Below are 27,390 nucleotides of genomic sequence, written 5' to 3' on the forward strand. Positions count from 1 at the left end.
GACAAGCATACATTCTCTTTTCTTTTCCACTATTGTGTGACATTTCCTTCCAGATGGATCTGTGACTCATCCATACCTAAATCATTAGCTCCACCTGTGATTCAGCTTTAATGAATGGCTCGATTATCTTCTCTAGGAGTCCTCCCTCCCTTTCTTCTTCCATCTTGCTGTCATTACCAAATAATCCTAGACCCCTAGACCCCCTTGCTGCAACTATTAGGAAATAGCTTTGCTCAGAAGTGAACTTGTACAAGGCAGAACATCATGAAGTGGGGTTCTTATCATTTAGCCCTTTAGAAACCCAAAGCTCCAATTTTATCCTTTACTATTTTTCTGTCAATAGGGAATGTGACCTATTTCTGTTTGCCTCTTAAAACTAAGAAAAACCACACCACTAGTGTTTAAGAAATGGTCAATTTCTCACACCATGATTGGGCGTGGGGGTGGATTCAGGGATCACAAAGTTCTGCATTCTTGCTTGAAGGATCTCTTCTTCCTATATCAAATTGCCCATTCAGAGCCAGCAGCAAAAAAGCTGACCGCTTCAGCTGTGCAGATGGGAAAATGATGCAGACTTATGCTGTTGTAAACCATGGCACAGTTGTTTAGCAATTCTCTATTAGTCTTTCACACCCAAACGTCTGATCTGTTCTGACAGGATTTTGCCTTGCCAAAGTAATGAATTCTCACTGCTGACTTCATTTTGTTCCCCCTGTGGAAATAAGTGCATAATTTACATTCTTTTAATTATTGCTTTTGCTAAATATTTTTGTATTTGTATTAATTTTTCTATTATTTCACTCAGATGCCTCAAGCAACATGTAGCTGGAAAGTAGAATAAATGTTCCTTGAAGGAATAAATAAAATAATCTTGCAATGTTATGGTTGCAATCCTAATTACTAACCCCATTTTGGAATTTTCATGAATCAAGGAAAGCAGATAATTTCTATTCAACTTTTAGAAAGCATAAAGGAAATGCTCCCAATAATGCTTTAACACAAGTATTTGATGTATTCAGCAAGTCATACATGGAACTGACTTTGAAAGGCAGCCAAAAATTGTTTCAGAAAATGTCATGCAAATTATGACTATTGTCTGCAACATCTGCCTCCAGATTTGACTCAACTTCCTATATTTTTCCAACAATCATTCGAAGTGTGATACTTATCTAAACAAAGAAGGACATCTCAAGGTCCACCTGCTATCTTTTCAACATCGTGCAGGATAGGCATTCTTCAGGCCTCCCCACTGAGTGAGTTTGGGCTGGTGCTAATTGAGAATCAAGTCCTTCTTCCAGTGGCAATCCAGCTTTGCAAATGCCTCGAAAGTATTTTATTTTGTAATTTGAAACAATTGGACTTGTGCAAGCCCACCCGAAAATAATTTATTTGATAAGGGGACAAAAAGTTTAGGTCCTCATAGCTATAGATTTGAAAGATATTTTTTAGATTCATTTCAATGAGGGTTCTCCCAGGATATGATAGTGAAATTACTTTGTTTGCTTTGCTAATACCCGTGCTTCCCCAAAAATAAGACCCTTATATTTTGTCTTATATTTTTTTGAACCCTGAAATAAGCACTTGGCCTTATTGCCGTGAGCTCAAAAGCCCGATTGGGCTTATTATCAGGGGATCAGTGGTGGGTTGCCCCCAGTTCGGAACGGTTCTATAGAACTGGTAGTAAAACTGGAGGGAGGCTCCGCCCACCGACCCCAATGTCATCAGAATGCTTCTGTGCATGTGCAGAAGAGCGCGCGCACGAGCAAAGCAAGCGTGTGCGCGCGGCCCCATTGTGAACCGATAGTAAAGGTGAGTAGAACCCACCCCTGCAGGGGATGTCTTATTTTGGGGGAAACAGGGTAATCTTTATTGGAAATTAGTTGGGAGGAGTTCAGTCCTGCTAGTTGTCTTGAAACTCTCAGCTTTTCAATACCATCAATCATGGGATCAACCATGGGATTCCCCTGAGCCATCTAATGAGAATTGGATTTCTAGAGCTATTGTTCTGCATGGTTACAGTCCTTTCAGTTGGGATGTACATAGAAGGAAGGTACTATTCGGCACCTATATCACTAGGGAAGGACATTATTATGCGGATGGCACCCAGCTATATTGCTTCCTATTTTTTAACTCCAAAGAAGCAATTGATTGCCTTGAATGCTTCCTAGTATAAATAATACATCAGATGGAGAAAATGTGAAATTAAATCTAGATAAGCCACCCAGAGTCATTTTGGATATCAAGATGGGCAACATATACATTTAATAAATAAATAAGACAAAGTTGTTGCTGATAAGAGAAAAAAATGGACTTTAGGATTGAGAATGAAGCCTATTCTAGCCAGAATTTGAAGTACTCCCTGATCCCCAGCTGGCACTGTATTTGTAGGTGATGGCTTTAATAATGTACATAATTACATCTAGTATACCAATTATCACCCTTCTTAAGCAACAGTTAGCCATGTCTTGGGTATAATATGACTATCACTATGTGCTTTACATGTGTCTACTCTTCAAAAATGTCCAGAAATTGCAAAATACAAATTGTAATAAAAGATCTACGTTAACTTTCAATTAACTATAAGAGAGCACCAGGGACCCCTCATTTCAATCCTGAGCTACAAATATTCTTTTATTAGTATTCTATCACTTATACCCTACTCACATCTGAAATCTACTTGATCACTCTAACTACTTCCTCATGACAGCTAAGCTATAAACACAAGTGTCTACAAATCTGAGTCCCGCAACTTCTCCCCCCAAATCCTGGTTCTCAGTGTTTAACACTGTTTAAGAGGATCCTCACAAGTCAACAAAGCATAAGTAAGTTCTTAGTAAGCAAACTTCCATTAAGCAGCAAAAGTGCAAAGTTCACAAAATGATTAAAAATAGCAGATTTTGCATCTGTATAATACAAGTTGATTTAGTGAAAATGGAGATAGTTTAAGATCTCACTTGAGAAAAATTTTTAGTTACTACAGTGAATAACATGTAAATCAGATAGAATCTGCAGCAACAAAAACATCAAGCAGAAATTGCTTGATGCTTAACATTGCTTCAATTAGTGCAGAATTTGGAAATTAATATTCCAAATTTGTTTTATTTAGTTCTGTACTTAGAACATTTATAAATCTTATCTTCTTCCCAGTAGGCTGCTAGAAAAATAGGCAATGTACATATCATTAAAATTTCGTACAATACTAAGAAATGGAGGAGCAAATATTACAGTATAGTATTTAAGTACATTTATCAGGAGGTTTATTATCTTTATAGCCAATATAATCTCCTTCAGTAGGGAAATCCTCAAGTAAAATGCCACTACCGGAAAACTTTGTCTTGAATACACACCAATTTATTCCTTCCAAATACCAGAACATAAAACACACCTTCATATAAGAGGTAATAATTTATGAACACATTCAAATGAAAAATGGTCCAGTTATTTTACAGTCAAACCATTTTATTTTATTATTTTATTATTTTATTTCCCATTTTGTTTCAAGGCGACTTTTTAGGGATCACTTTTTAGAGATCAGTAGGCCAAAGAGGGATGTGGTGGCTCAGGGGGTAAGACACTGAGCTTGTCAATCGAAAGGTTTGCAGTTCAATGGTTCGAATCCCTAGTGCCGAGTAACGGGGTGAGCTCCCGTTACTTGTCCCAGCTTCTGCCAACCTAGCAGTTTGAAAGCACGTAAAAAATGCAAGTAGAAAAATAGGGATCCCCTTTGGTGGAAAGGTAACAGCGTTCTGTGCGCCTTTGGCATTTAGTCATGCCAGCCACATGACCACGGAGACGTCTTCGGACAGCGCTGGCTCTTCGGCTTTGAAACGGAGATGAGCACTGCCCCCTAGAGTCAGGAACGACTAGCACATATGTGCGAGGGGAATCTTTACCTTTACCTTTAGGCCAAACTCAGAATTATAAATCATGCCCAGAAGCAAACATTCATTCCAATACATCAACCCTGCATAATATATGGACTATAGGCTGCATGTGGCCCACCAAACAAACTTGTATTGGCATTTTAAAAAAATGCAATAAATCCACTGCTCCCTCCCCAAATGGTGCTGCCACCCTAAAGAACAGGCTGCTGACTTTACTGATTGCTGCCTCAGAAGACACCTCCACACCTCACTGACATGATCAGTTCATCACTGCGCTGCTCATCTAGTCAACAACTGATCAGCACACCAGCTATTCCTTTGCAGCCTGCAATTATTTTCAATGCATTAATGTGGCCTTTTCCCCTTGACAAGTTGTGCAGGCCTGCAGTACATTATATAAACCCCCCACCCCCCAGGACACCCCAACAAGATACCTAGATTTTAACTAGCTCTTGTTTCTCAGTACTATTCACTGGCAGCTTGATATAGAGTGTATCTAAAATATAATACTGGCCAGATTTTCTTTTTTATTATTATTATTTGTACATTTTTCTTTAACATATGTAAGTATTTCATAAACAGCATATTGTCTGGGTCATTTTACGTATACATAAAAGTAATGATGGTAATATTCTTTGCTTGTATATAATAGTATTCTTCCAATTTCTAATTTCCATTTGTAAAACAAATCCCAAGTTAAAATCCCAAAATTTTCTATACCCAAAAGCATAGCTGGCACACCAAATGGAACTTCAGCTGGGACACAAGTATTTTTCATCACTCTTGCTGCTTTCCTTTCCTTTCAAAAGAATCGAGATATTAAAAAACACACCCAAATAGACCACATGATATTTTAAAACAAGCTGAAATTATTTGAGGATGATTAGAGGGACTATGTCTCCCCAATGATATCTGCTCCTCATATCAGGTCTAGCAGAAGAGACTTATTGTAGGTTCTGTCTACTGGAGAATATCATCTGGTGGGAGTCAGGTGGAGGGTCTTTTTTGCTACTGAAGCTGCTCTACAGAACATCATTCCCCTCAAGGTAAGGCTAGTCCTGACCTTGGCGGCCTTCCAGAAGGTCATGAGGATTTTGCTTTGCTATCTGACCTGAGGATAAAAGAATAGAATAGAATAGAATTCTTTATTGGCCAAGTGTGATTGGACACACAAGGAATTTGCCTTGGTGCATACGCTCTCGGAGTACATAAAAGAAAAGATACATTCATCAAGAATCATAAGGAACAACACTTAATGATAGTTATAGAGATCAATATAAATCTTAAGGATACCAGCAACAAGGTTACAGTTATACAGTCATAAGTGGGAGGAGATGGGTGATAGGAACGATGAGAAGATTAATAGTAATGCAGACTTAGTAACTAGTTTGACAGTGTTGAGGGAATTATTTGTTTAGCAGAACGATGGAGTTCAGGAAAAAAACTGTTCTTGTGTCTAGTTGTTCTGGTGTGCAGTGCTCTATAGCGTCGTTTTAAGGGTAGGAGTTGAAACAGTTTATGTCCAGGATGCGAGGAGTCTGTAAATATTTTCACATTTTTGACTCGTGCAGTATACAGGTCCTCAATGGAAGGCAGTAATTGTTTTTTCTGCAGTTCTAATTATCCTCTGAAGTCTGTGTCTGTGTTGTTGGGTTGCAGAACCAAACCAGACAGTTATAGAACTTCCTCTGTAGAACTGTATCAGCAGCTCCTTGGGCAGTTTGAGCTTTCTGAGTTGGCGCAGAAAGAACATTCTTTGTTGTGCTTTTTTGATGACGTTTTTGATGTTGGGTGTCCATTTTAGGTCGTGAGATATGGTAGAACCTAGAAATTTGAAGGTCTCTACTCCTGATACTGTGTTGTCTAGTATTGTAAAAGGTGATAGTATGGGAGGGTTTCTCCTAAAGTCCACCACCATTTCAACGGTTTTGAGTGTGTTCAATTCCAGATTGTTCTGGTCACACCATGAGGCTAGTTGTTCAACCTCTCGTCTGTATGCGGATTCATCATTGTCTTGAATGAGACCGATCACTGTTGTGTCATCTGCGAACTTCAGTAGTTTAACAGATGGATCGTTTGAGATGCAGTCATTGGTATATAGAGAGAAGAGAAGTGGAGAGAGCACACAGCCTTGTGGGGCCCCTGTGTTAATTGTACAGGTATCTGATGTGATTCTGCTTAGCTTCACCTGCTGCTTCCTGTCTGTTAGGAAGCTTATGATCCATTTACAAGTGTGTTCAAATACCTCTAGCTGGTGGTGAGTGGTGTAGAACCCATTAAATGGTTGTACTGTTCATGAATTGCTGTATTGCATGGGTTTAATTATTTTAATGTTTTGTATTGTTCACATTCTGTATTTTCTGGTATTGTGTATGTTTTAACTGTAAGTCATCTGCAGTCACAAATATGAGTTGGGCAGTTAAATTGAATGAATGAATAAACAAAAAACCAAACAAATAAATGAATAAATGCTATCTGATTAAGAACATTTAATCATTCATCATGTTCACAATCTCCATGACATCAGTTGAAAAAGACCAAGGCCAAATGCAACATGTGAGACATATCCTAACATTCCAGATAATCTTTCCCATAACACTGCATATAGATGTTAAGGAACATTTATGAGACAAAACAGTTCTTTGTAAAATCTCACACCCCAGAGGCTAAATAACATTCCACAAGTATTGCATCCTTGGACTGCTCAAGGAAAGAAAAAAGTAAGGTCATCTTAAAGCTGACTGTTGATTTTTATTTTTTTTTAAATTTCCAATTTATATACCGCCCTTCTCCCTGAGGACTCAGGGCGGTGTACAGCCAGAATTAAGAACATGATGACTTACACCAATACACATCCATCTACTGTTGCCTCCTAGGTTACTTTTTGAACTTCTCAATCTAGTCTGCAACCCTCAATTTACTCCTTATCCAAGTATTAAAAGTGTTCAGTTTTCTAGTTCTGCCAAGATCACATTTTAGTTGCCACCTGCTACTACAGTATCCCAAACCACAAGTACATTCAGTAAAGCCAACTGGAATATAATCTCCCTATTACATTCCAACATAGGGCCGCTATTATAGCATCAAGGCAGTTTCCATTCTTCAACTGGGCCTGAATCCAAATAAAAAGTTATGCAGATTCCATAATTCTTTATGCTAATTATAAGCCTATTTATATCTTGGATGAATGTAAGTTGTCTGGATCAACTTTTAATAATTACAAAAATACAAACACTGGAAAGAGAGGTACGTTCCATTCCAACCTGTCTTTTGTCAGCAGCCACAGAGATGTTGTCTACATAGAGCAAGGGTCTCCAAACTTGGCAACTTTAAGACTTGTGGACCTCAACTCCCAGAATTTCTCAGCCAGCTTTACTGGCTGAGGAATTCTGGGAGTTGAAGTGCACAAGTCTTAAAGTTGCCAAGTTTGGAGACCCCTGACATAGAGGGCTGAGGACCTTCAGAGGTAGAACCTCTGACTTTGGAACACTTTTCCTCATGAAACTTGGCTGGCCTGGATATTAGGCTCATTCATCCTTTATTTGATTGTTTATTTGTTTATCCAGGAAACCAAAGCAACATAATTGTACCTCCTCCTCTCAGAGGTAGACAACTGGCCAAAGTCATCTAGTAGTTTCCAAGGCTGACAGTAGACTTATATCTATTTCTCCCAGGTACTAGTCCAGCATCTCACCCTTTGTATCACATCAGCTAGCAGCAACTTCAGTGAGATAAATCCTATTTGTCAAGATTTCTGCCAATTTATACTGATGGTGTTTAATACACTGGGATGAACAATAATGTATAAAAGCAAATATATAAAAAGTTAGGTTGATGACACCCTTCCACTAAATCCTTCTTCTGGCAGCCTCTGTTTCTTTCCTGGAGCTGTCTGAATCATAGCTTCAGCAGCCGTAATTACATGCAGTTTCCTAGGCAAACTTAGTGGGATAAAGTGATGGCAACCCTGTCAACCACAGGGCATACAGTGTAAGAGGCGGTGACTCACAGCGCCACTGAATGCTACTAGTTCAAGGCCCTACAGGTTTATGGGCTGGAGTTTAATCTAAAGGACCCTGAACTGTGCCATATTCAGTACTTGGCTGGGAATCCATTTCCATCATATCTCCTTATCTAGGCTATGTCCAGATGCTGTACTAACAGCTTGTTTCCTCAGCACCACTTCTGGACAACAGCAATTTAAAACAACTTCCTTTAGCTTAGATACACTGCACTCTGGGTCAGAACTCCACAATCTGAAGTTCTTACAGTGATTCCCTGCAATAGGTGCTTTTATTTCTTTGATTTCCATCTTAGACCTCCCATCTCCATGTGTATTTGAGGTTAATTGCTCTACCTGCAACAGTGCTTCTCCCATCATGCTCCCTGTTAGCAAATCCTTTCAGCTATAATGCAACCTGATACAAACACAATTCTCACAACCACTTCACCACGTCTCCAGTCCTACAAGCAGTAACTGAGATTGTTTTATGTTCCTCAAGGGGCAAACATCTAATTGATTCTCACAATCTGCATCCACTGCTTTCAATTTATTGGTGTCATCAGAGATCAAAGCAGGACATCTAGGTCAATACATACTGCAGGCCTTACCCAAGTTTTTCTTCATGTTTATACTGCATGTTGGATTCCATAATTGGCTCTACTTTGCCCCTATTGTCAGCAATCACAGAATTGAAACAAACTGCTTACTTCAAACACCCCTTTCATCCAACACATGCTACTTTGCTGTGTGATGCGCTCATTTCCTTGCAAAGAAAGCACACATCAGTGCCAACTCCTACATTAGGAAAAGCCTAATTATCCTCTTTTACTCTTTCACTAGCCTATAGTTTTCAACTCAGTCTGACTGAAACAGGCTTATGTTCATAAATCTAATCTTTGCAAACCCAGACTCTGATGATTGAGATCTTCCTTCACTTTTCTGGCCTGCATGATTGACAATGGAACTTGTCTGGATCATCCTGAAAGATAAACAGGCAGGTCTTCTCACTCACCATGCTTGCCCTAAGCATGCTTAGAGGATGTTTGTTTCATCACACTTTTCCTTGTCTCTGAAGCATCAAACATGGATATAAAAAAGTCCAAGTGCATCATCAACAAGTGTGAATTCTCTTCTTCCTCCCATTCTGCACCATCTGCTCTATAGTTCTCATCTATTTAATTAATTACAGCAGAAAGTTCCATCCCTAATATTTGGATTAAACAGGTGCCAAACGTTCAGCAGTTTAGTCAGAGCAATATGCAGATGGTGCAGGTGCTACCTGTGCTATACAGTTTTGCACAGACAAGTAAATAAATTCTGAAACAATTCCCAATCACAAATTGGGCTCACTTACATGCTTAATTAAATCCAATTTATGTATTTATGGAACATTCTAAGCACAAACAAATGAAGCATATTAATGTGATAACATAACCTGCTAAGACAATTGTGGGATTCCCACACTATGCTGAGCCACAGAATACTTTATCCTGCTTAGCATGTTGTGTGAACCATGATTAACCTGAAGGAGACATATGGGCCACCTAGCCATAGGAGAGAGGACCAGCAGTGACCCCAGCCTTCACCTGAAATTTCCTTACCTTGTGAGCATCGACTGTCTCCCGGTCCGCAGAAGGACTGCTGGTGTCAACTGGCCCGTTAGATGGCATTGTGGGGAAACTGGGGCAGAGGCAGCTGCTACAAATTTTTGCTTCTGGGGTTTAATTTTCAGAAGATTCCAAACTTTACCCCAAGCTGAAGAGGGATAATGGAAAAGCAGCCAAGGCAATAATCCAATGCCCCCCTCTGTTGATGGTTCTGCTCTGGTTTTCCTGCCACCTGCAACAGGAAAAGAGAAAGACGAAGGTGAGGCCCAGGCACACAATGCATGCACGGAAAGTCACTTTTGAGGGCCTCTCCCCACTTGCAGGCAATCATTAACAAGCCACAGCCTTGACTCAGCCAAGCTGGGCCCCCAGTTCTTCAGCCCATACAGTCTCAGCTCAGCAACAGAAGATACACCCTCCTCTTTCAACTTCCCCCAGTCCAGAAACCTTCCCCCTCCTCTGTAATCCCAACCATACTTCCCTTTCAGTGCACAGCAGCACCTGTTGCTACAGGGGATGTTACAAATCCAGAACAAGCCTTCTTGTTGCAGCCTCCTCTGGTGAGAACTCTTACAACCTCTTTTGAGGAACGAAGCTAGCGCCAACATGGTGGGGAAGAAAGGGAAGAGGATAAAATGGGGTGGAACTGCCCTCCAACAGAACTTTCATTTGTGTGCTAGGTGTAAGCAGTGGAGCTTTCTGCACTCTCTCCAGATCCCCGGCAAACAAACACAAAAAGAGTCAGTGCACAAGATAAGCTAGCTTACCACAGCACACATAAGAGGCCCTCAGTTTATGTCTTGTGGTAACTTTGCTTTTTGCCAAACAAACTAGGCAATAGTCTAGCACCAAAGAGGCAACATTCTTGGCACAAGGCCCCAAGATCCCATCACACTGGGCACCCTCTGCTGCAAGTAGTCCATTTGATTGCAATCTGCCTGAGTTTAGATGCCTCCTGCCTCCTAAGAATGTTCCCTTGCTTTGATTGCCTCTGTGTAAATGGAGATTCTGTTCTAAAATCTTTGCCATATCTAAGACTCATCCTCCCAGGCAACATGAATCTACAACCCTTTCTCCAACACTTCTGCAGCAAATTATACCAACACTTAGTAATACAGAGATTACTATGTTCATACACAGTGCTGGATGAAAATGAAATATGTCGTGTATTCCAACCTGCGCTCATTTTTACTCAATACACTTAGATGCTATAAACTATCAAGAAATTTCTCCTCTCTGAAATGCCATTGTGTGCAAACAGAATTGTAAGACTCAACATTTAATCAAAGGAAATGTTGAAGCCGCACAGGCGGTCCTTGACCTCTGCAATATTTACCTTTGCCTTCCCAGACTGCTCTTTAGCACATTTTCACCATTTGTCTACCTGACAGTACTATTTATGGGATATATGAACATGGGCATCTGTGGTCCATGCTTAGCAGTCAGTTGCCTCCCAGCCAAAGCTGATGATGGGCAGGAAGGAAAGGAGGACACCTTATTACAAGAAAGAGAAGAACACTAGCCAAGGTTTTCCCAGCCAAAGGAATTGTCTCTTCCTTCTAGGAATCTATTTTAGTGGCATCTGAAACATGCTTTCTCTAAAACACACACACACCAATATGCCCACCTATGTGCACACACACTTGGTGTTTTCTTAGGGTCCACTGCATGTTTTATCTCTTCCCCCACGTGCCTATTCCATGCAAAAGACCAGCATGGTTCCCTCCAAACAATTTCTTGTTATTATCAATTTTTTATTAATTTTTATCAAAAAATAAGATCAAAGTAAACTAAAAAGTAATGGAAAACTAGGGGAAGGAAAAAGGGAAAAAGTGAAAATGTGGGGTGGGAAGGGGCAAGGGAAAAAAAGATGTTGACTTCCAACTCTCTTTGGCATAGTAGAAGTTACTAACATTACAATCTCAACTTTTTATTTTTATGCATTAGTAGATACTAGCCACTTCTATAACAACAAATCTATCTAATCAACAAAAACAAAGTCAAAATTTCATTTTTTTCCCTATAAAATTCTACAATTTCTACAAATACAGTCTTATATGCCCTCCATCCATCAAGCCATAGAAAGAGAAAGGCCACCAAAGCTGCATTACTGCTGCAGTAGGAAACACAGCAGCAGTTAAAGTCCCTCTATGCTACAGGAAAGGTCCAAAGAGAATAATCATTTACCCATCTGCTCTTTTGAAAGTGCAACACCTTTTTACAAAACAGGCATAAATGAAGACGCAGCCCCTATCTGTTCTGGAGGAGTTACTGTACCATATCCCTTTCCTCAGCCCAATTGCCATCATAGTGAAAGTGCCCAGATTCCCCCCTGGAAAAAGCAGCAGAGCTGCGTACTGATTTCCACCCAACAAGAGGTGCTAAAAATAATCAGGCACAGATCAATCCCGTAAAGAAAGGGAAGGCTGGACAGAAGAGGTCAGGTCCACCCAGAAACTCTTCCCAGAGAACCCTTCTGTGGGCCCTACTGCCAACCACCCATTAGCAAGAAAGGAGATGCTTGCTGTCCCCTCCTATAGCTGCCCTTCAAGTAGCATTGGAGCTGACAGCAAGCCTCAAAATCTTACCACACTTCTTTCCCTTCTGGACTGCTCTGCTCCTTGCTGTCTGCAGTGCGGTATTCTTCCAGAATCTACCAACAGTTCTGTCATAAGCCCCCTCTTGCCTAGCCATGGTCTTCTTCCCACTCCTGCTCACTCACCAGAACCCACTCACCAGAGCCCGCATAAGAGGAGGGGCTGTTGCCCAGACAGCTCAGCTTAGTGAGCTGGAGTAGGGAAGGGCTCCTTCACTGCACGACTTGCTCCCACACAAAAGACACCTTACCAATCACTTCAAAGCAGGCTCTAAGGACATGGAAGGGACATGCAGGAGGAGCATGCCCAGCTGTTCTAGCTGCAGAGGCTGCACAAGGCTAGTTATTTTTATCAGCCACATGGAAAGCAGAAAGTGCTTGACAGGCCCTTGCACCTGCTAGCTCTCCCCCAGTTGCTCTCTCCCGTAGCCAACTAATGCAGAGAGACTCAAAAGCAAGGCAACTGATAATTCAGGTTCCACTGGGAGAGCCTGCTAAGAACTTTGCCCATTGAATGCAGAACAAGTGACATTTTTAGTACTTAACAGAGTTTGTTTTATACACAGAAATGCCTTCTCATAGGTAAGCCAGCATACTCAATGGGGTACTGTGGTGAGACAGTGCAGAAGAATGCAGCTTTGGGATACGTTTAGTGCCTGAGTGACTGTGATTGCAGATTGAAATCATGTACCTGCTCCTTCCATTCAATGAATTAATAATAGCGTTTTCATATTCTACTATTGTTTGCAACTGAATAGCACCACGGAAGTCAGAAAGTAAGGAAAATGTTCAAGCAGAGGCACGTTTTCTTCTTCTGTGATGATCATGCTACTATGTACTGATGTTTCAATGGAAACATTTCTATGCAAGGCTACTTGCTTTTATAATTTAAAGGGACCAGTTTTATTTCAGCTGGTTAAAAATCCGTTTTGCAGATGCAATCTATTTTATAAATTGAATAAGGCTTCCCACTGGAAAGTATGCAATAAATTGAAGCCATTCTTATTATACTTCTAATAAGTGAAATATATATTACAGCTGTTTGGTGAGAGTTACAGTGTTATTGTGCATCTACAGGTATGGGCACAGCACAATATCAAAATGAGCATCTGTACTTGGTAGATTACTTAGTCTAAAACAGCAAAGCAAAATGGATGCTAGGGTGGCAAACACCCCCCACCCCCCCCCAGATCCAGCACCCTTACTGGAAACATGAAACACTAGGTTTTTGAGGGCACTGTAGGAGGCATTGTAGGAGAGACAATAGTGGCAAAAAATAAAACGCATCTGGTAGCAGCTTTTCTGGCTAATAAATGTTATTAAAATGCATTAGATCATCAGATGCATAGAGTTGCTGTTCACAAACATTTATGCCTCTTAAGAAAAGCTCTAAGTTGGAAAAAGTGCTACCAGACTTCTTCTTGGTTCTTGAGGTAATGCTTGAAAATAAAACAGACACAAGACCCTCTTCTTAAGTCACCCAATGGCTCTGCAAAGGAGCAAAAAATAGTGGCACCAGCAATCCATAGCAAGAAACAAATTAAAAACCTTGTCTGATGCAACTTTGGCATTGAAGCAAACATGATTTCAATCCTGCTGAGCTGACAAGTAAGACAGGTTCAAACAGGGGCCAATTCTTATCACTTCCCTTCAGCACTGAAAATTTGGAAGTAACTAACCCTGACCTAAAGATTCCTTTTAGCTATGGTGTCACACTTCGTCTTTTCTGAACTCCATTCTCTTTAAAGCCATCACACCAAGTGCGTAACACGTTTTATGGCAGTGTAGAATATATTGTTAATTATATAAAGGGTGAAGAAATACTCCTTATTTTGACCCATCATAAATCTATTGCCACTTCATCAAGACTTGAAAAAGAAGCACTCAACCTAAGGGACCTTTCCCAAATTATCTAGTGCAGCCACATATCTTCAACCAGTCTTGATTTTATGGTCTCCTGATGTGTATCCGGTAACAAATAGCTTTTCAAGCCACAAATGGACCCAGAATATGTGCAGCTGTGCTAATCCATCTCCATAAGCAGGAAAGTACGAAAGGGTACTCTGGCAGTTCTGAATACCAGGAACATCAAAATAGGCCCTTTTTATCCATTTCTGATGGGGATTAAATACAAATGATCAAGTTGTGGTTGGCATTTAATTCCCTCAACCTTCTCTATTGGCCATAGTTTAACAAACAGGGTGGGTTTAAAAATATTTGTGGGACATAAATGTTATTGTTCAGCTTTCATCGATATAATCTGTAAGCACCCTATGAAAGCATTTGGTTAAACATTTTGAAAACTTGGAACTTGTTCCGAATGCTATTCTTATTTTTGTTCTTTTTACCATTTGAGCTACTGTAGTTTTAAAATATTATTATTTTGGTCTGTTGATTTCCCTTTCAAGGAAACAGTCAGGATATGAAAATTTTATCCTAATAGTTGGGGAGATATGCAGACACATATAGAAGAAATGAAATCACATTTCAAAAACTAAGACATGTCAGAAAACCTCCGGTGGGCAAAGGGTAGGACTGGAAGTGGCAAACAAGCCGTTTCTGGCCTCCGGAGGGCCTCAGTGGTGGGGTGGGAGGCCGTTTTCGCCCTGTCCAGACTCCTAGAGAGGCTCTGGAGGCTGGGGACAGCAAAAAACGGGCCTTCCCACCACCTCCCTACTTCTGGTGGGTCCAGAAGGCCCAAAAATCAGCTGGCCAGTGCGTGCATGCGCACCAGAGCTGAGCTCGCGTGCCCACTGATATGGCTACGCGTGCCACCTGTGGCACACGTGCCATAAGTTCACCATCATAGCTCTATAGTCACACACTTTTGTAGCATTTTGTTTCCTTCACATCTCTCCCACCTTTCAAATTATAGAATAACCAAGGGGATTTAAATCACCTTATTACCAAATGTTACATATGCTACATCCACCACATTTTACTGCAGGGTCCATGTCAAAATACACACTATCCCGTATATGCCAAATCCGAATCACGTGTGCTGCACAGGTTGTTAGGCTTTCAAAAGTCACAAGTGGGGTAGATTTATCCAGGCCTAACTCAACGGTACTGCCCACACTCAACGGTACTTTCCACACAGGCCATTTGGGGAGAAGAGCCTTTTGTTTTATTTTTTGAATTTAAAACCGCCCATCTCCCTCACAGTGGGATGACTCCACAGGTTGCATAAGTACATTGGTCTGTAAAGGATGTTTATGCACTCCTTAATTAGGCCCAACAGGATTTGAGCATGCTGCCTCCCCTGGGAACCTGAGCTGAATATTATTTTTTAAAAAAGAGAGAAAAAATACATGAGAGTAGCAGCAGCAGCATGAAGCCAGATCCTTGAGCAAAGTGGTATGAGGTACCAAAAACAATGCCATGTTAGGCACCCATGAGTTTTTTCAAATAGATTTTTAACTTACCTTGTAAAGCAACAGCAAAGGCAGTGAGAGATAATTTTTTTAATGCTGCAAATAGAAGCTGCAGTTGTACTTGGCAGCTTGATTCACCAAATTGCCTCTGCACCACACGAGAGCACAGAAATGTATTGAATTTCCTCAATAAAGTAACACCAAAGAAAGAGAGGGGGGTGAGGAGGAAAATCAGTTTGCTGAAGCCCACAACCCCCGGCAAGAGCCTGAACCATAAGGAAAAAGCCATATAATTCCCTTCTTGTTCAGGGTTTCAAAGGGAGGGAAAGGGTTTTTTTCCCCCATCCTCCAGAAACTGTTTCTTATCACACACTATATAAAAAAGAACTTCTATCCTTGAAGATGACAGGATGCAGAAAATGTGAACCAGAGAGCACTATACAAGCTGCAGCAAAACTTTGCAGGAGAGCAGGGAAGTAAAAAGGTCTCATGAATGAAAGCGAATATATGTGTCCCAGGATAATGTTGCAGGATGGGCCAGAATGGTTAGAGAGAAGTTCCCTGAGGATGGGCTCCAGCATGAGTCCCAAAGCTTGGAAGACTAAACCTCTGGTTTAGTCACCCAGATGGGATCTTGCTAAAAAGGTTTCCTTTCCCTTCTCCATCCAATTCCACCTCCCGCCAATTGCTGTTCCTGTTGGAAAGTATAGCTACATGATGACACTGTGGTCCTTTTTATATGCAAAGGAAGTGAGTGGGCATCTCCATATTTCTGCAATTAGAGTGATCAAGTTGCTCTTGAAAAGGACTTCATTTTGAGAACCCAGAATCAACTGCCAATTGTTTTCAAATTCAAACGTGCATTTATTTTCAGATGTAAAGCTCTGTAGGATAAGTATGTCTCTCAGAGGAAGCCAGGAACCATGGCTCCTTCAGCTCCACTCAGAAGCAAAACACCATGAGGACAAGACCATGGGGAGCAAGGGCCCTGTGGAACATTGCAAGAAACAGACGTGGCCGCTTTATGGAAGGCAAGATATAGACTTCACATGGTAAAGTAACCAATTTGTGGAACTTATTCTCATAAAATGTGAAGGTTGCTAATGGTAAGCATAGACAAGTGCTAGACAAAAGTAAAGGAGTAGGAGCAGAACCAAATGAGAGCCTTGGTAGTACAAGGGTTTAAGGCACCCTGTTATTAAGCTGCTTAAGACCAGCTGCCTGCAATTACCGCAGGGTTCGAATCTCGCCAAGGCTCAAGGTTGACTCAGCCTTCTATCCTTTCTAAGGTAGGTGAAATGAGGACCCAGTTTGTGGGGGCAATAAGCTGACTTTGTATAAATATACAAAAGGATGAAGGCTATTGCTGAGCACATTGTAAGCCACCCTGAGTCTTCGGAGAAGGGCGGCATATAAATCAAATTAAAAAAAAAAAAAATGACTTCACATAATTCATCCATAAGATGTAGTCCGTGTACAGTTTTTATCTGTACAGTTGAGCCATTGAAAAGCCCATCCCAGTTCATCCTCTTTTCATCCCAGCATAAGCTGAGGATCACAAAATCATCCAGAGGAAGAGCAGCGATAACTCTGAGGATTGAGAACAAGAGTAGATTGACTTGTCCTGCAAGAGAGTGACTCACAACCCAACAAAAGAAAGCCCACTCAAATGTCTGCCTTGCCAGTGAAGAGTAGGAAAACTGTCTGCTGATAGACAAAAGGCAGCCATTCATCCTGATGCAGAGAACAGGTAAAACAAAGCGGAAGTGACTCTTCTACAGCATATCATGTGCTGTGAAAAGCTGCTGCCTGTATTTTAAAAGATGACCCATTATTGCAGCTCAGTCTTTCTTTCCCCTCCTGCTTTCATGAGTCAGAGATGAATATCTCTCTCTGAGAAGCAGAATATTCAGAGCTCCCATACGACAGTGCTGAAGAGCCAGCCGCAGGAATTCAGAGGAAGCACCAGAGCCACATACCCTCTTCTGCAGGCAGTGCACTCTGCTAATAAGGATTAAGAAAATTCTGTCAGTGGAGCCCCCAGCTCAATCCTCCCATGGGCAGTCTTGTCAAGCTAAGGGGCATTGTTACCTCCAACTTGCTGAGTATGAGATCTGCCCAAGGCAAGACCAATATGAAAGGGTGGTAGTGTCACACAAGTCTCTGGGATGAGAGAGACATGACTATCTTGTTATCGCTCCTGATATATACTGTATGTGTAATAAATTTACAGCTACAACCAATTAAAAATGTTGACTCCATCCTGTGAAACAAATTTGATTAATTGCAATTATCTGTGATCCACGACTCAGACAAACATCCCAAAGGCTGTATGTCGTCTTCTGGTACAAAAAAGCATACCTTTGCAATGTGGATCCCTCCCACCAAGTAAGACAGTGCCCCTCCAGATTAGTAGAGTACCCCCACTCCCCAGGAATAAAAAGGTAGGCACAGTGTTCTGGAGATGTAGCAACACATTGGGTGGATGGCATAAAAAAAGAGCCCGGCAGAGACAAAGAGTAGCAAGTTGAGCATATTGCAGCAAGCTACTTGTTTGTCAAAATAATAAAATGTGCATTGTGATAACGCAGAAGATCTGTCCTATTACATGTTCATACTCAATATTGCAACATGAGTACAAAAGGAATGGGTTTTGTGTTGTGTTGCAACACACATTTCATTGTTTGCCTCTATGTGGATGTCCATGGCAGCAAGTCAAGTAACTCCAGGATATGGTATCCAGCATGATACACACCATATTTTCAGGAAGTCTGGGAATGGTGAAGACAAGACACGTACGTGCACATACTTTTTCATACCCAAATTGCCCCTAGAAGCATCTGCTCCCAAGTACTGAAGAATAACTATGGCAATTGTAAGTATAAAATTTCTGAGGAAAACTTATGGCACAGGGCTTTTGTTTATTGTTATTTTTTTTTTTTTAATTCATTGATGTTGTAAGCCACCCAGAAATGCTTAAGATGAGCAGGCAAACAAACACACACACACACACACACACACACACAGTAAAGTCTTTCCAAACCTTGAAGGAAGATGCTTGAGGATGTATAAACCTTTCTTTGTCCCACTTCATTAATTTTCATCATATAACTGGTTTCATGTAGGAAAAAGGAATTTTCCTACTGCCGCTTCCAAAAAGGAATATCCGGCACTCCAAATAACAATGTGGGTCATGGCATTTCTGAAGCAAACAAGCTTTCTAACGGTATAGTCAAGGATTCCAAAGAATACGCCGAGCAAACTTTATAAAAACTCATTTGATTAATGACATTTACACATCTTCTATTTACTGTTGTTCCTGCATTGTTCATGCAAAATTGCATGCATGCATGTATTAGATTATCCAGCCAGACCAAAAACCTGAGGTTTGAATTGATTAATTCCAAAATCAAATCAGGTACTTCATCAAACATAGATTTAAAGTACGGACAGCATAATTTTGTTCTGTGCCCACTTGTGTGATGTAATATTCTTGTCTCCATTTTAAATAATGTGCTAGATAAACATTTATTAGTTTGTTATTCTCTCATAAGAAAGTACTAACTATTACGATCAAGAAATTATATTAGAATTGCAGGATAAACAATTTAAATGGAAATTAAATGACTAAGAAACTAGATAGTAAGTCATACCCAGATGTTAAATTATCTTAAGATCTTATCCTAAAATTGGTGCAAATCAAGTTTCAGTTGATGTACTGTATGTTCATTTCCCTTCAAGCAATGGGACCATAAGATTAATCTTAATCATCAGACTGAATTTGTTGCAAGCAAATGTTTACAACAGATTTTTAGATTTTGTTAGAGATGATGTCAAACTGTATTCTGTCCTCCGCACAATTTTTTTTTTATTTAGAAGTAAAGGGGAAAAAAACTATCTGAAAGAATAAATGGCCTCTCGATGACATCATTAAATGTGGAGATTTAAAAGCCTCACTAGGACTGCCATCCTAACTACAAATATCCTTTGATCCCTGAATCAATTTCCTTGCTCTGTACTACTCCAACTTCAGTTCCAATAGAAGAAAACAGCTGTAGTGCACAGTTGAATTATGGACTTCTTGGTGCTTTCTGAACCTGGTTATTTGTTTGCAAACATGGAAACTAACCAACTAGGGAACATCATCTCTTTTGCAACTTCAGCCCAGAATGCCTCCAGAGTCCTTTCTCAAGGCCGACTGCTCTGGGAAGAAGTCAGAGCCAGAACAGGGCAAACAACTTCCTTGTCACAAGTGGAAAGGTCAGGAGATCTGTGCACTGGTCATAGTCTGTCTGCCCACTGCCTACTTGGGGCTGAGAAACACTCTATAAAGATTTGTGAAAATAGTCTCCCCACCCCCCACCCACACACACATGCACTTTTCAGATGAGATCTATTTTGAGTGAACTTCACAGTAAAAATAACCAAGCAGGCGATGCCTGTAAGGGCTAAAGGCACAGATTGTTCACGACACTGGAGAATTCTGCATGTTCTCCCATGAAAGGACCGACATCCCTGGGGGCTTCAATCATTGCAAGCCACTGGAGGAAGAGAGAATAGTAGCAAGAGAACTGAAACGTAGCAGTTTGCCAAGTTTCTAAATGCAAACATTCCTTTTGTATATCTCTCCCCACCCTTTCCCCCCCCTTCTCATGAAAATCAAATTCGGTTCCCTCTGAAACACGAAGAAATTTAGAGATTTATCTAACCAAGAGGCAGCCTCACCCCAGAATCTAATCCTGCTTTCCTTGAAGGGGTGGAGATAAAAAGCCCCTCTCCCAACTCTTCACCAGAGTGTATTCTAGACAAGCCACATCATTTATCTCCTCAAATGTTTTTAAACATCTAATTGGAAGGAAAAAAGACTCCTGCAAGGATGTTTCCAGCTGACCCAGCATGTGAGGGGTTATTGAGTACATTCCCCCTTGCTAAAATCCCCAGCTCACAAAAGGTCATCCCCTCTCCCCTTATTGTCCGGATCTTTCAAAAGCACTGGGCCTGAAAAATTGGCTTTGAGGTTTCTAGCGATAAACTACCCTCATTCCAAACTAGAAAGGAAGGAAGCTCAAGATAGGTAGGCAGAGATGACAAACCTTTCCCAGTCACATCAGGCGTGGCAAAACAGCCAGCAGGCAGCAAATTTGGGGGCTTTCCACCAGGAACAGGAATAGGTCTATGTACAGGCTGTTTGGTATTAAGAAAGTCACAAATAGCATACATAAAGCAAGAAATGTTATATCACTCTTGTGCATGGAGCAAACATTTGCTTTAGCAGTTGGCCAACATAATCCAGCCAAAGCAAAATCCAGATAGTTTTTTAGACTGATCCATCCAGAACTGCCTTCCATTCTGGAACAGCTCTACAAAAGCAACATGCTCTGGATCCATGCACTAACTAAATAGCCATGTTCTAGCTCTATGTACAGAAGAAGCATGTGTGCTATAATCTGTGTACAGACCAATCTATCTATACTGCCTGATTCATGCATGGATCCATACGTAACACCCATTATGCTATTTTGTTTCAGAGTAAGCTTTATATAGACTGCAGAAAGAGAATAAAGTAAACCCAAAGAAAAAAAAGCACAAGATAAGAAAAAAAGGAAATGTAGCTAAACCTAGTTGACACTAGTATCATTCACTGTATCTTTTCATACATTTTACTCCTTGAAAGCCATTCTTGTTTCCACCACATCTTTACATCACTTCCTATACTCTGTTGTTCTTTAAATTTGGAACTTCTTTCTTTCTCAGAATCTCACCAACTTCATCTAACTACAGTTTTTTTTCAGTCTTCCACTTTATTTGCACTCTTTCCTCCTATGTTTTACATGATCCTGATTCATTCTCATTGCATTCTACAATCTATTCAATATTCTCTGTGAATCTGGTTTACTGGTTGACAGTCAACAGAGTGACACTATTTGCATAGAAATGTACATTTCACATTAAAAAACAACACATCCCTAGAGTAACCACAAATATTCCTTACACAATTATCCATAAATGGATAATTCAATTGGGGGTGCTTTTTTAACCTTCTTTGCTCATTCATTTCCAAAGCAGTTTTAAAACTTTTCATCAAATGATTGTTTTGCTTCTTTTAATGTTGACTATTACTTGCTCTTAGTAATTCTTTCTCTCATCCTCATTTTCACAATAGTCTCTTACATTCATTTTTTTCCTCATCCAGTCTCTTTTGCTTCATCTTTGCACCAAGCATGCTTGCTCATTTTCCATTAGTGTAACTCCACACATTTATGTGGCTTTTCATTCTGTTACAGGCAGCTTCCCCATCTACTTTCCATTCATTTTATTCGAAAAACTAATCTATTTTCTATTACTTTTTATACAGGACTCATGTTTTTTTCCTAAAGTCCCACTTCATTTTTTTTCTTTTCCTCCATGCCAATTTCCCAATATCTGCTGCTGAATACTATCAAAATGTCCTCTATTCAAAACTCATCATCATTCTTGTATCCTTCAGTAATTCTCTCAGTCATTCATCATACACAAACTAACACATCATGCTTTTAGATTTATGTTCATTCCTTTGCCATGTGTATACATGAATAGATTTATGCTTACACCATAAGCATATATTCACCAGCCACCATTCTCAGGTTGATGAATAGTCAAATCATTTTTCTGTACTGTCTCGTCTTATTCCCACCCACCCATTCATATCACCTAACAGAATAATATTTTCTCCTGAACTGCTTTCATTCAAAAACTCATCTCTAACTCTTCCATTATCACCATTCACCGGAGTGTAACAGTTATAACAAATCTATGAATTTCTGCTTCAAAATAAACAACTTAATCACACCAATTCACATTTTATTATTTATGTTAGCCCAGTCATACTTCAACCCACTTTCACTTCTCTCCATGAATCATCACTCCAATCCACAAGACGATTACCTTCATTCGGATTTTATTATTTATTTATGTATTAAATTCTTCCCATTCTCTTAGTTTCACTGACATGTAATTTGTTTTTCTTTTGTTTCTTAGGGTTTAACATTTACTGTTCTTACATTCCAAGTTGCAATTTTCCATATGGCATGATCATCATTTGAGGGACCTTGTTGACCAAAGCCATGATATGTATTAGGCCAATTAGCTTTGGTCAATTGAGGTCTTCACATAATGCTGTTTAACTAGGTTACACCAGCCTTAGTCTTACCTGTGCCACATACAACATCCTCTGTTAATGGTAAAGAGAATGCCGGTTAGTTTTGATACATTTTGACCAGTGTGAGTAACCAGAGCCCAGTATTACTCCAAGTATGCTCATGGTATTTCTATGCAAAATGAGATATCTAATCTAAAGACTATCTTGCAAGTCAACATTATGTTGCCCACATCCCGCCAACCTGGGAGAATTGCAGTGTAGTGCCATACCTGCAGAACAGTTTGCATAATATCTAAATACAATGGCACAAATGGACACTCAAGCATCAAATGTGTTCAACTGATGGGAATGCTAGAAAATGAGCATGCCACAGTAGCTTCGCTCTGAGCCCTCCAGCTGCTCCTGGTGGGACAGATCCCCCAAGCCCCCGCTCTTCACAATGGGGAGATAATCTGGAGTTCATAAACAGCAAAAGAAACATAATGCGGGTGAGGGAGAGGGCCAATAGGGTCTCCCCTCTGGAATAATCACAACTGAGCCGAAAGGGAGAGGGTTACAGTCCCAGAGATCAAGCAAAGGGAATCTCAGAAAGTTCAGGGTCTCCTCCCCACAGCTGGGCTTCAGCCATATTTCTTCCCAAAGAGTGACAAACTCTGAACGACCCTCCCACTTGATGATGATGAAGAAGCACATCCCCCTGCACCAGGTCCTATATACACATATATTCCCTTCCTTTGCCCTTCTTTTACTCTTCTCTACACCTGGCCCCGGTTCAATGGGGTCAGCTAGTGCAGGGCAGACAACGGAACTGAACCCCCCCCCCTCACTCAGCCCTGGAAGGGAGGAGGAGACATCCGCGGAAGGAGGCGGAGCCAGAGAGCCTGGCACCGTGCCAGTCTGAAGCTGCGAAGCACGCAAGGAAAGGAGGGGGACTGGCAGTGGCAGACATGGAAAACCGGCGGGAGGGGCCGCTGCGCTGGGAGGGGGGGGAGGAAGCACACCCAGGAGGAGGCCCTTGCCCACCTCACGTATCTGTTCTGCGAGGGAAAAATTGAGCCCGGCAGAGAAACCCCCCCCCTTTCACGGCTTGCCCTTCACCGGCAACACTGCAAAGCTTTCAAGGACACAGCTGCGCCCTCCCCCCCCCGCACAGAACAGTGACAGTCAGCGCCTCCCCTCCCCCCCCCGCCTCCGAACCTGCACCAAGCAACGGAGCCTCCCGCAACTGGACAGGCCGTTCAAGAGGGGGGGCTGGGGGGGTGAATGCAAAGTGCCTGGAAAACAAGCGCCTGCTCTCTGTGAATCATCCCCCCCCCCCATTTTACAAACGGGAGGCGAGGGCAGAGACTTAAGCCAGCGAAGGGTAGCAGAAGAGGCTGGATCGTCGCACGAGCCTCCGCCCTCCCTCCCTCCGTCCCCCCCCCCGGTGCCCGGTCCCAGCTCTACAGGTGTGCGCGCGGAAAGGCGAGCAGCAGGGCGATGCCCCCAACGCCCAGCCGTGCCCCGCAGAGCCTCTGAAGAATCCCCCCACCTCCGCGAGCCCCACAGAATCACTCCTTGCCTGTTCCGCTTCCCTAATATATATATATATATATATATATTTTATCCCAATCGGGCAACGCCTCCCTTCACGCAGGGATTAACGGGGGGGATGACACGGGGCCCCCTTCGGTCATGCCAGGCTGCCATTTTTGCCGCTTCGCCCTCCTCCGTTCGCGAGAGAGCGCAAAAGGATTCCGCTTTGCAGGAGAATTTCCTACAGGGGAGAGGGCGGGGTGGGGGGGGCGAATGGAAAACCCCGACAGCTTTCCCCCACCCCGATCTTTGCGCGTGTCTCTTTTGTGCTTGCAAAAAAAAAAAAAAAAAAAAACACAACCCCAAAAAACCGATGCATCTTTGCAAAAAATAAATAAATAATTGAACGCTGTAGAGCAGGCTCGGGCGAGACACGTCTGCAAGAAAATGAAAAATAATAATAAAAGCTCCCCACCCCCCATGCGCACGTATATTTACCGACAGACACACACACACACACGCATGCACGCATACACACATGCACACAAGCAAACATTGCAAAGCCTGCCTGCACAAACGCGCTTGGGGGCAGCGCAGTCGCACTCTTCCCCCCAAACCCCCCATGCCAAGCCGTTTTCCTCTCCCCCCCACCCCGCTCCTTAAGGTACGTGAAGTTCAAGTTCGCCGAAATCCGGGGTGGGAGTTGGGGGTTGGGGGAGCATTTAAGGCTGGGCCAATCCTTGCGGGGGAGGGGTCACCCCCTGTCATCTCTCTCTCTCTCTCCCTCTCCCTCCGCTTTTCCTGATCTGCTGCCAAGAGTGAGTCCCTCAAACTTGAAGGGGGGTTGGGGGGGGAGAGGAGAGGAGAGGAGCTGAAGCCGTGCCAGCAGCCCCCCCCAGTTCAGAAAGGCGAAATTTCTGTGCATGAAAGGAAATGCAACAAGCGCCCGGTAGGGGAGGATTGCTGCTGCAATTTTGGCATGCCTGTAAAAAAAAAAAAAAAAAACACAAGCGGGGAAGCGGGGCGGGGGGGGGGGGAGAGAAACGTCCGCCAGCCTCTCTGCACCAGCCTCTCATGTCAAAGCCGATTACCCTCCCCGGGGCGGAAACACGGGAGGGCATGATGACCCTCCGTGCAAAGTGTCATCGGGACCCCCGGCCTGTTCGGGGTTTTACCTTGAACCCCGGTGTTCCTCCTGCAGCTGCTGCTTCCTTCCCGGGAGGGGGGGGGAAATCCTCCTCCTCCTCCTCCTCTTTCCGCGCTCCTTGCCTTGCCCAGCCTGTGGAGGAGGCCTCGCCCGCCGTCTCCACTGCAGCAAGAATCGGATCCGACCGGCTCGGATCGGACGCACTCGGCCCGCAGGGCCACTGGAGAACGAGAGAGGGAGCTCGGGAGTACCCGCTGCGAGACAGGCAGACAGGCCAGCCGATCTGGCCGGCCCGGTCCTAGCGCTAGCAAGGCTCTCTCTCTCTCTCTCTCTCTCTCTCTCTCTCTCTCTCTCTCTCTCTCTCTCTCTCTCTCTCTCTCTGGTGTTCCCCTGCTTGCTGCCAAAGAAGGCGCCGAGGCCCTGAGGAAAAAAGCTCTGGTTCCTACGAGGCAGCCTCTTTCATGGCTCCGAGAGCCGCCACCAGTTGCTGCCTGGATCTTAAGGGCTGCCTGCTGGCCTGTGTTCACATGAAGGAGTTCTTACTGACTGATGGGCAAGGGAGGAGGACTGTCATCCCAGCACAGGTGCCAAAAGAATTGCTCATAAATAAAACCTTTGGGGTTGGGGGGAAAAGAGCCTTCCTTTCATCCAGATCTATTGCTACGCGGTTAGTAAGTCTGTTGTAAAGCTGCCAAACGCACACTTTGAAATTAGGGGAAATAATCACCTTTTGGTTACTAATTGATTACCATTTGTTTCCGAGAAACACCCCAATGGACACCACCGGTCCTTCCCTATTGTTCACAGCCCATTGGAAAAGCCAACTGAGGTCTTGCTCTTCGTTTTGTTTGCTTTGCGTGCATCGAATATGACCGTTTTTGCTGCCAGAGACGTGGCATGGAATTCCACAAGTTACAATGTGTGTGGTATAATGCTTAAATAATTTAACAGATTTAACAGATTAATAGAATTGAAAGGGACCTTGTAGGTCATTTAAGTCCAACCCTTCACCCAAGCAGGAGATCCTACATCAGGGCTGTCAAACTCCTGGCCCGCTGGCCGCATGCATCACGGGCTGGCCACACCCATGTCCGGTTTAGCAAAGGGGAGGGGGAGTCCCGATAGGTCACATGATGCCGCCGTGACTTGAGTTTGACACCCATGCCCTACATAATTTCTGACAGACGGCAGTCCAGTCTTTTCTTGAAAGCCTCCAGTGCTGAAGCTCCCACAACTTCTGAGAGAAAGCTTGGTTGATTGTTCTCACTGTCAGAAAATTCTCCTTATTTCTAGGTTGAATCTCTCCTTGATCAGTTTCCATCCATTATTCCTTGTCTGGCCTTTGAGGGCTTTGGAAAATAGCTTAACCCCTTCCTCTGTGGCAGCCCCTCAAATATTGGAAGACTGCTATCATGTCTCCCCTGGTCCTTCTCTTCACTAGACTAGCCATGCCCAGTTCCTGTAACCATTCTTCATATATGTTTTAGTCTCCAGTCCTCTAATCAACTTTGTTGCTCTTCTCCTGAATATACCAGTAGTGTGGACTCAATTAAAGGTGATCTCAGTTGGCGCCAGAGGAACTGTGAGCAATGTGATGTCCTGGAAGGCAGGCACAGCTATGGAAAAATTACGCTTCCTGAGTCCCATTAGATCAGCGGTCCCCAACCTTTCTGGCTTGGCAGCCCGGGGGGGGCGGGGAGGAGCGGGAAATGGGATAGTTCCCTGTGAGTGGCAGGCGGGCATGCACAAGTGGCGGGTGCCTGCCACTTGCATGAAGGGAGCATTGTGCACGAGTGCAAGCAGCCGCTGCTCACGCAAGGGGAGCTTTGTGCACAAACATGCGCTCGCCCACCGCTTGCATGGCCCGGTTCCAAACAGGCTGCAGCCCAGTAGTTGGCCATGGCCCAGGGGTTGGGGACCTCTGCATTAGATGACCTTTCCTAAAGGATGGGACCCTCCTGCCTACCATAAACGGAAACCATAGAATAAGGTGGTTCCTCAAGTATCCTGGCCCCTTTCTCTCCTATCTCAAAATGCAGGTTTTTCTGTCAACATTTTGCCAAACTACTGCAGCACAGCCTGCGAGATTGGTTTTGAAACTGCAGTTGGTCCAAACTGCAGCAGCC

At 42.7% G+C, this 27,390-nt stretch overlaps 1 protein-coding gene across 1 annotated transcript in view; it reads right to left on the reverse strand.

Moving 5' to 3' along the window:
• The window catches only part of DNMT3A (DNA methyltransferase 3 alpha), a 118,274-nt gene extending 94,024 nt beyond the window's left edge, over positions 1 to 24,250 (reverse strand). Inside the window, exons 1-2 of the mRNA XM_070932175.1 lie at positions 24,164 to 24,250; positions 9,489 to 9,726 (exon numbers count right to left, since the gene is read on the reverse strand). Of these exons, the coding sequence (XP_070788276.1) occupies positions 9,489 to 9,557 (69 nt within the window). The 5' untranslated portion in view covers positions 9,558 to 9,726; positions 24,164 to 24,250. The remainder of the gene's footprint in view (positions 1 to 9,488; positions 9,727 to 24,163) is intronic.
• Between the last annotated feature and the right edge of the window lie 3,140 nt (positions 24,251 to 27,390).

The sequence above is a fragment of the Pituophis catenifer genome, unplaced genomic scaffold (assembly GCF_029215685.1).
Source record: "Pituophis catenifer annectens isolate HBS135680 unplaced genomic scaffold, rPitCat1.0.hap2 SCAF_1, whole genome shotgun sequence".
Classification (NCBI taxonomy): Eukaryota; Metazoa; Chordata; class Lepidosauria; order Squamata; family Colubridae; genus Pituophis; species Pituophis catenifer.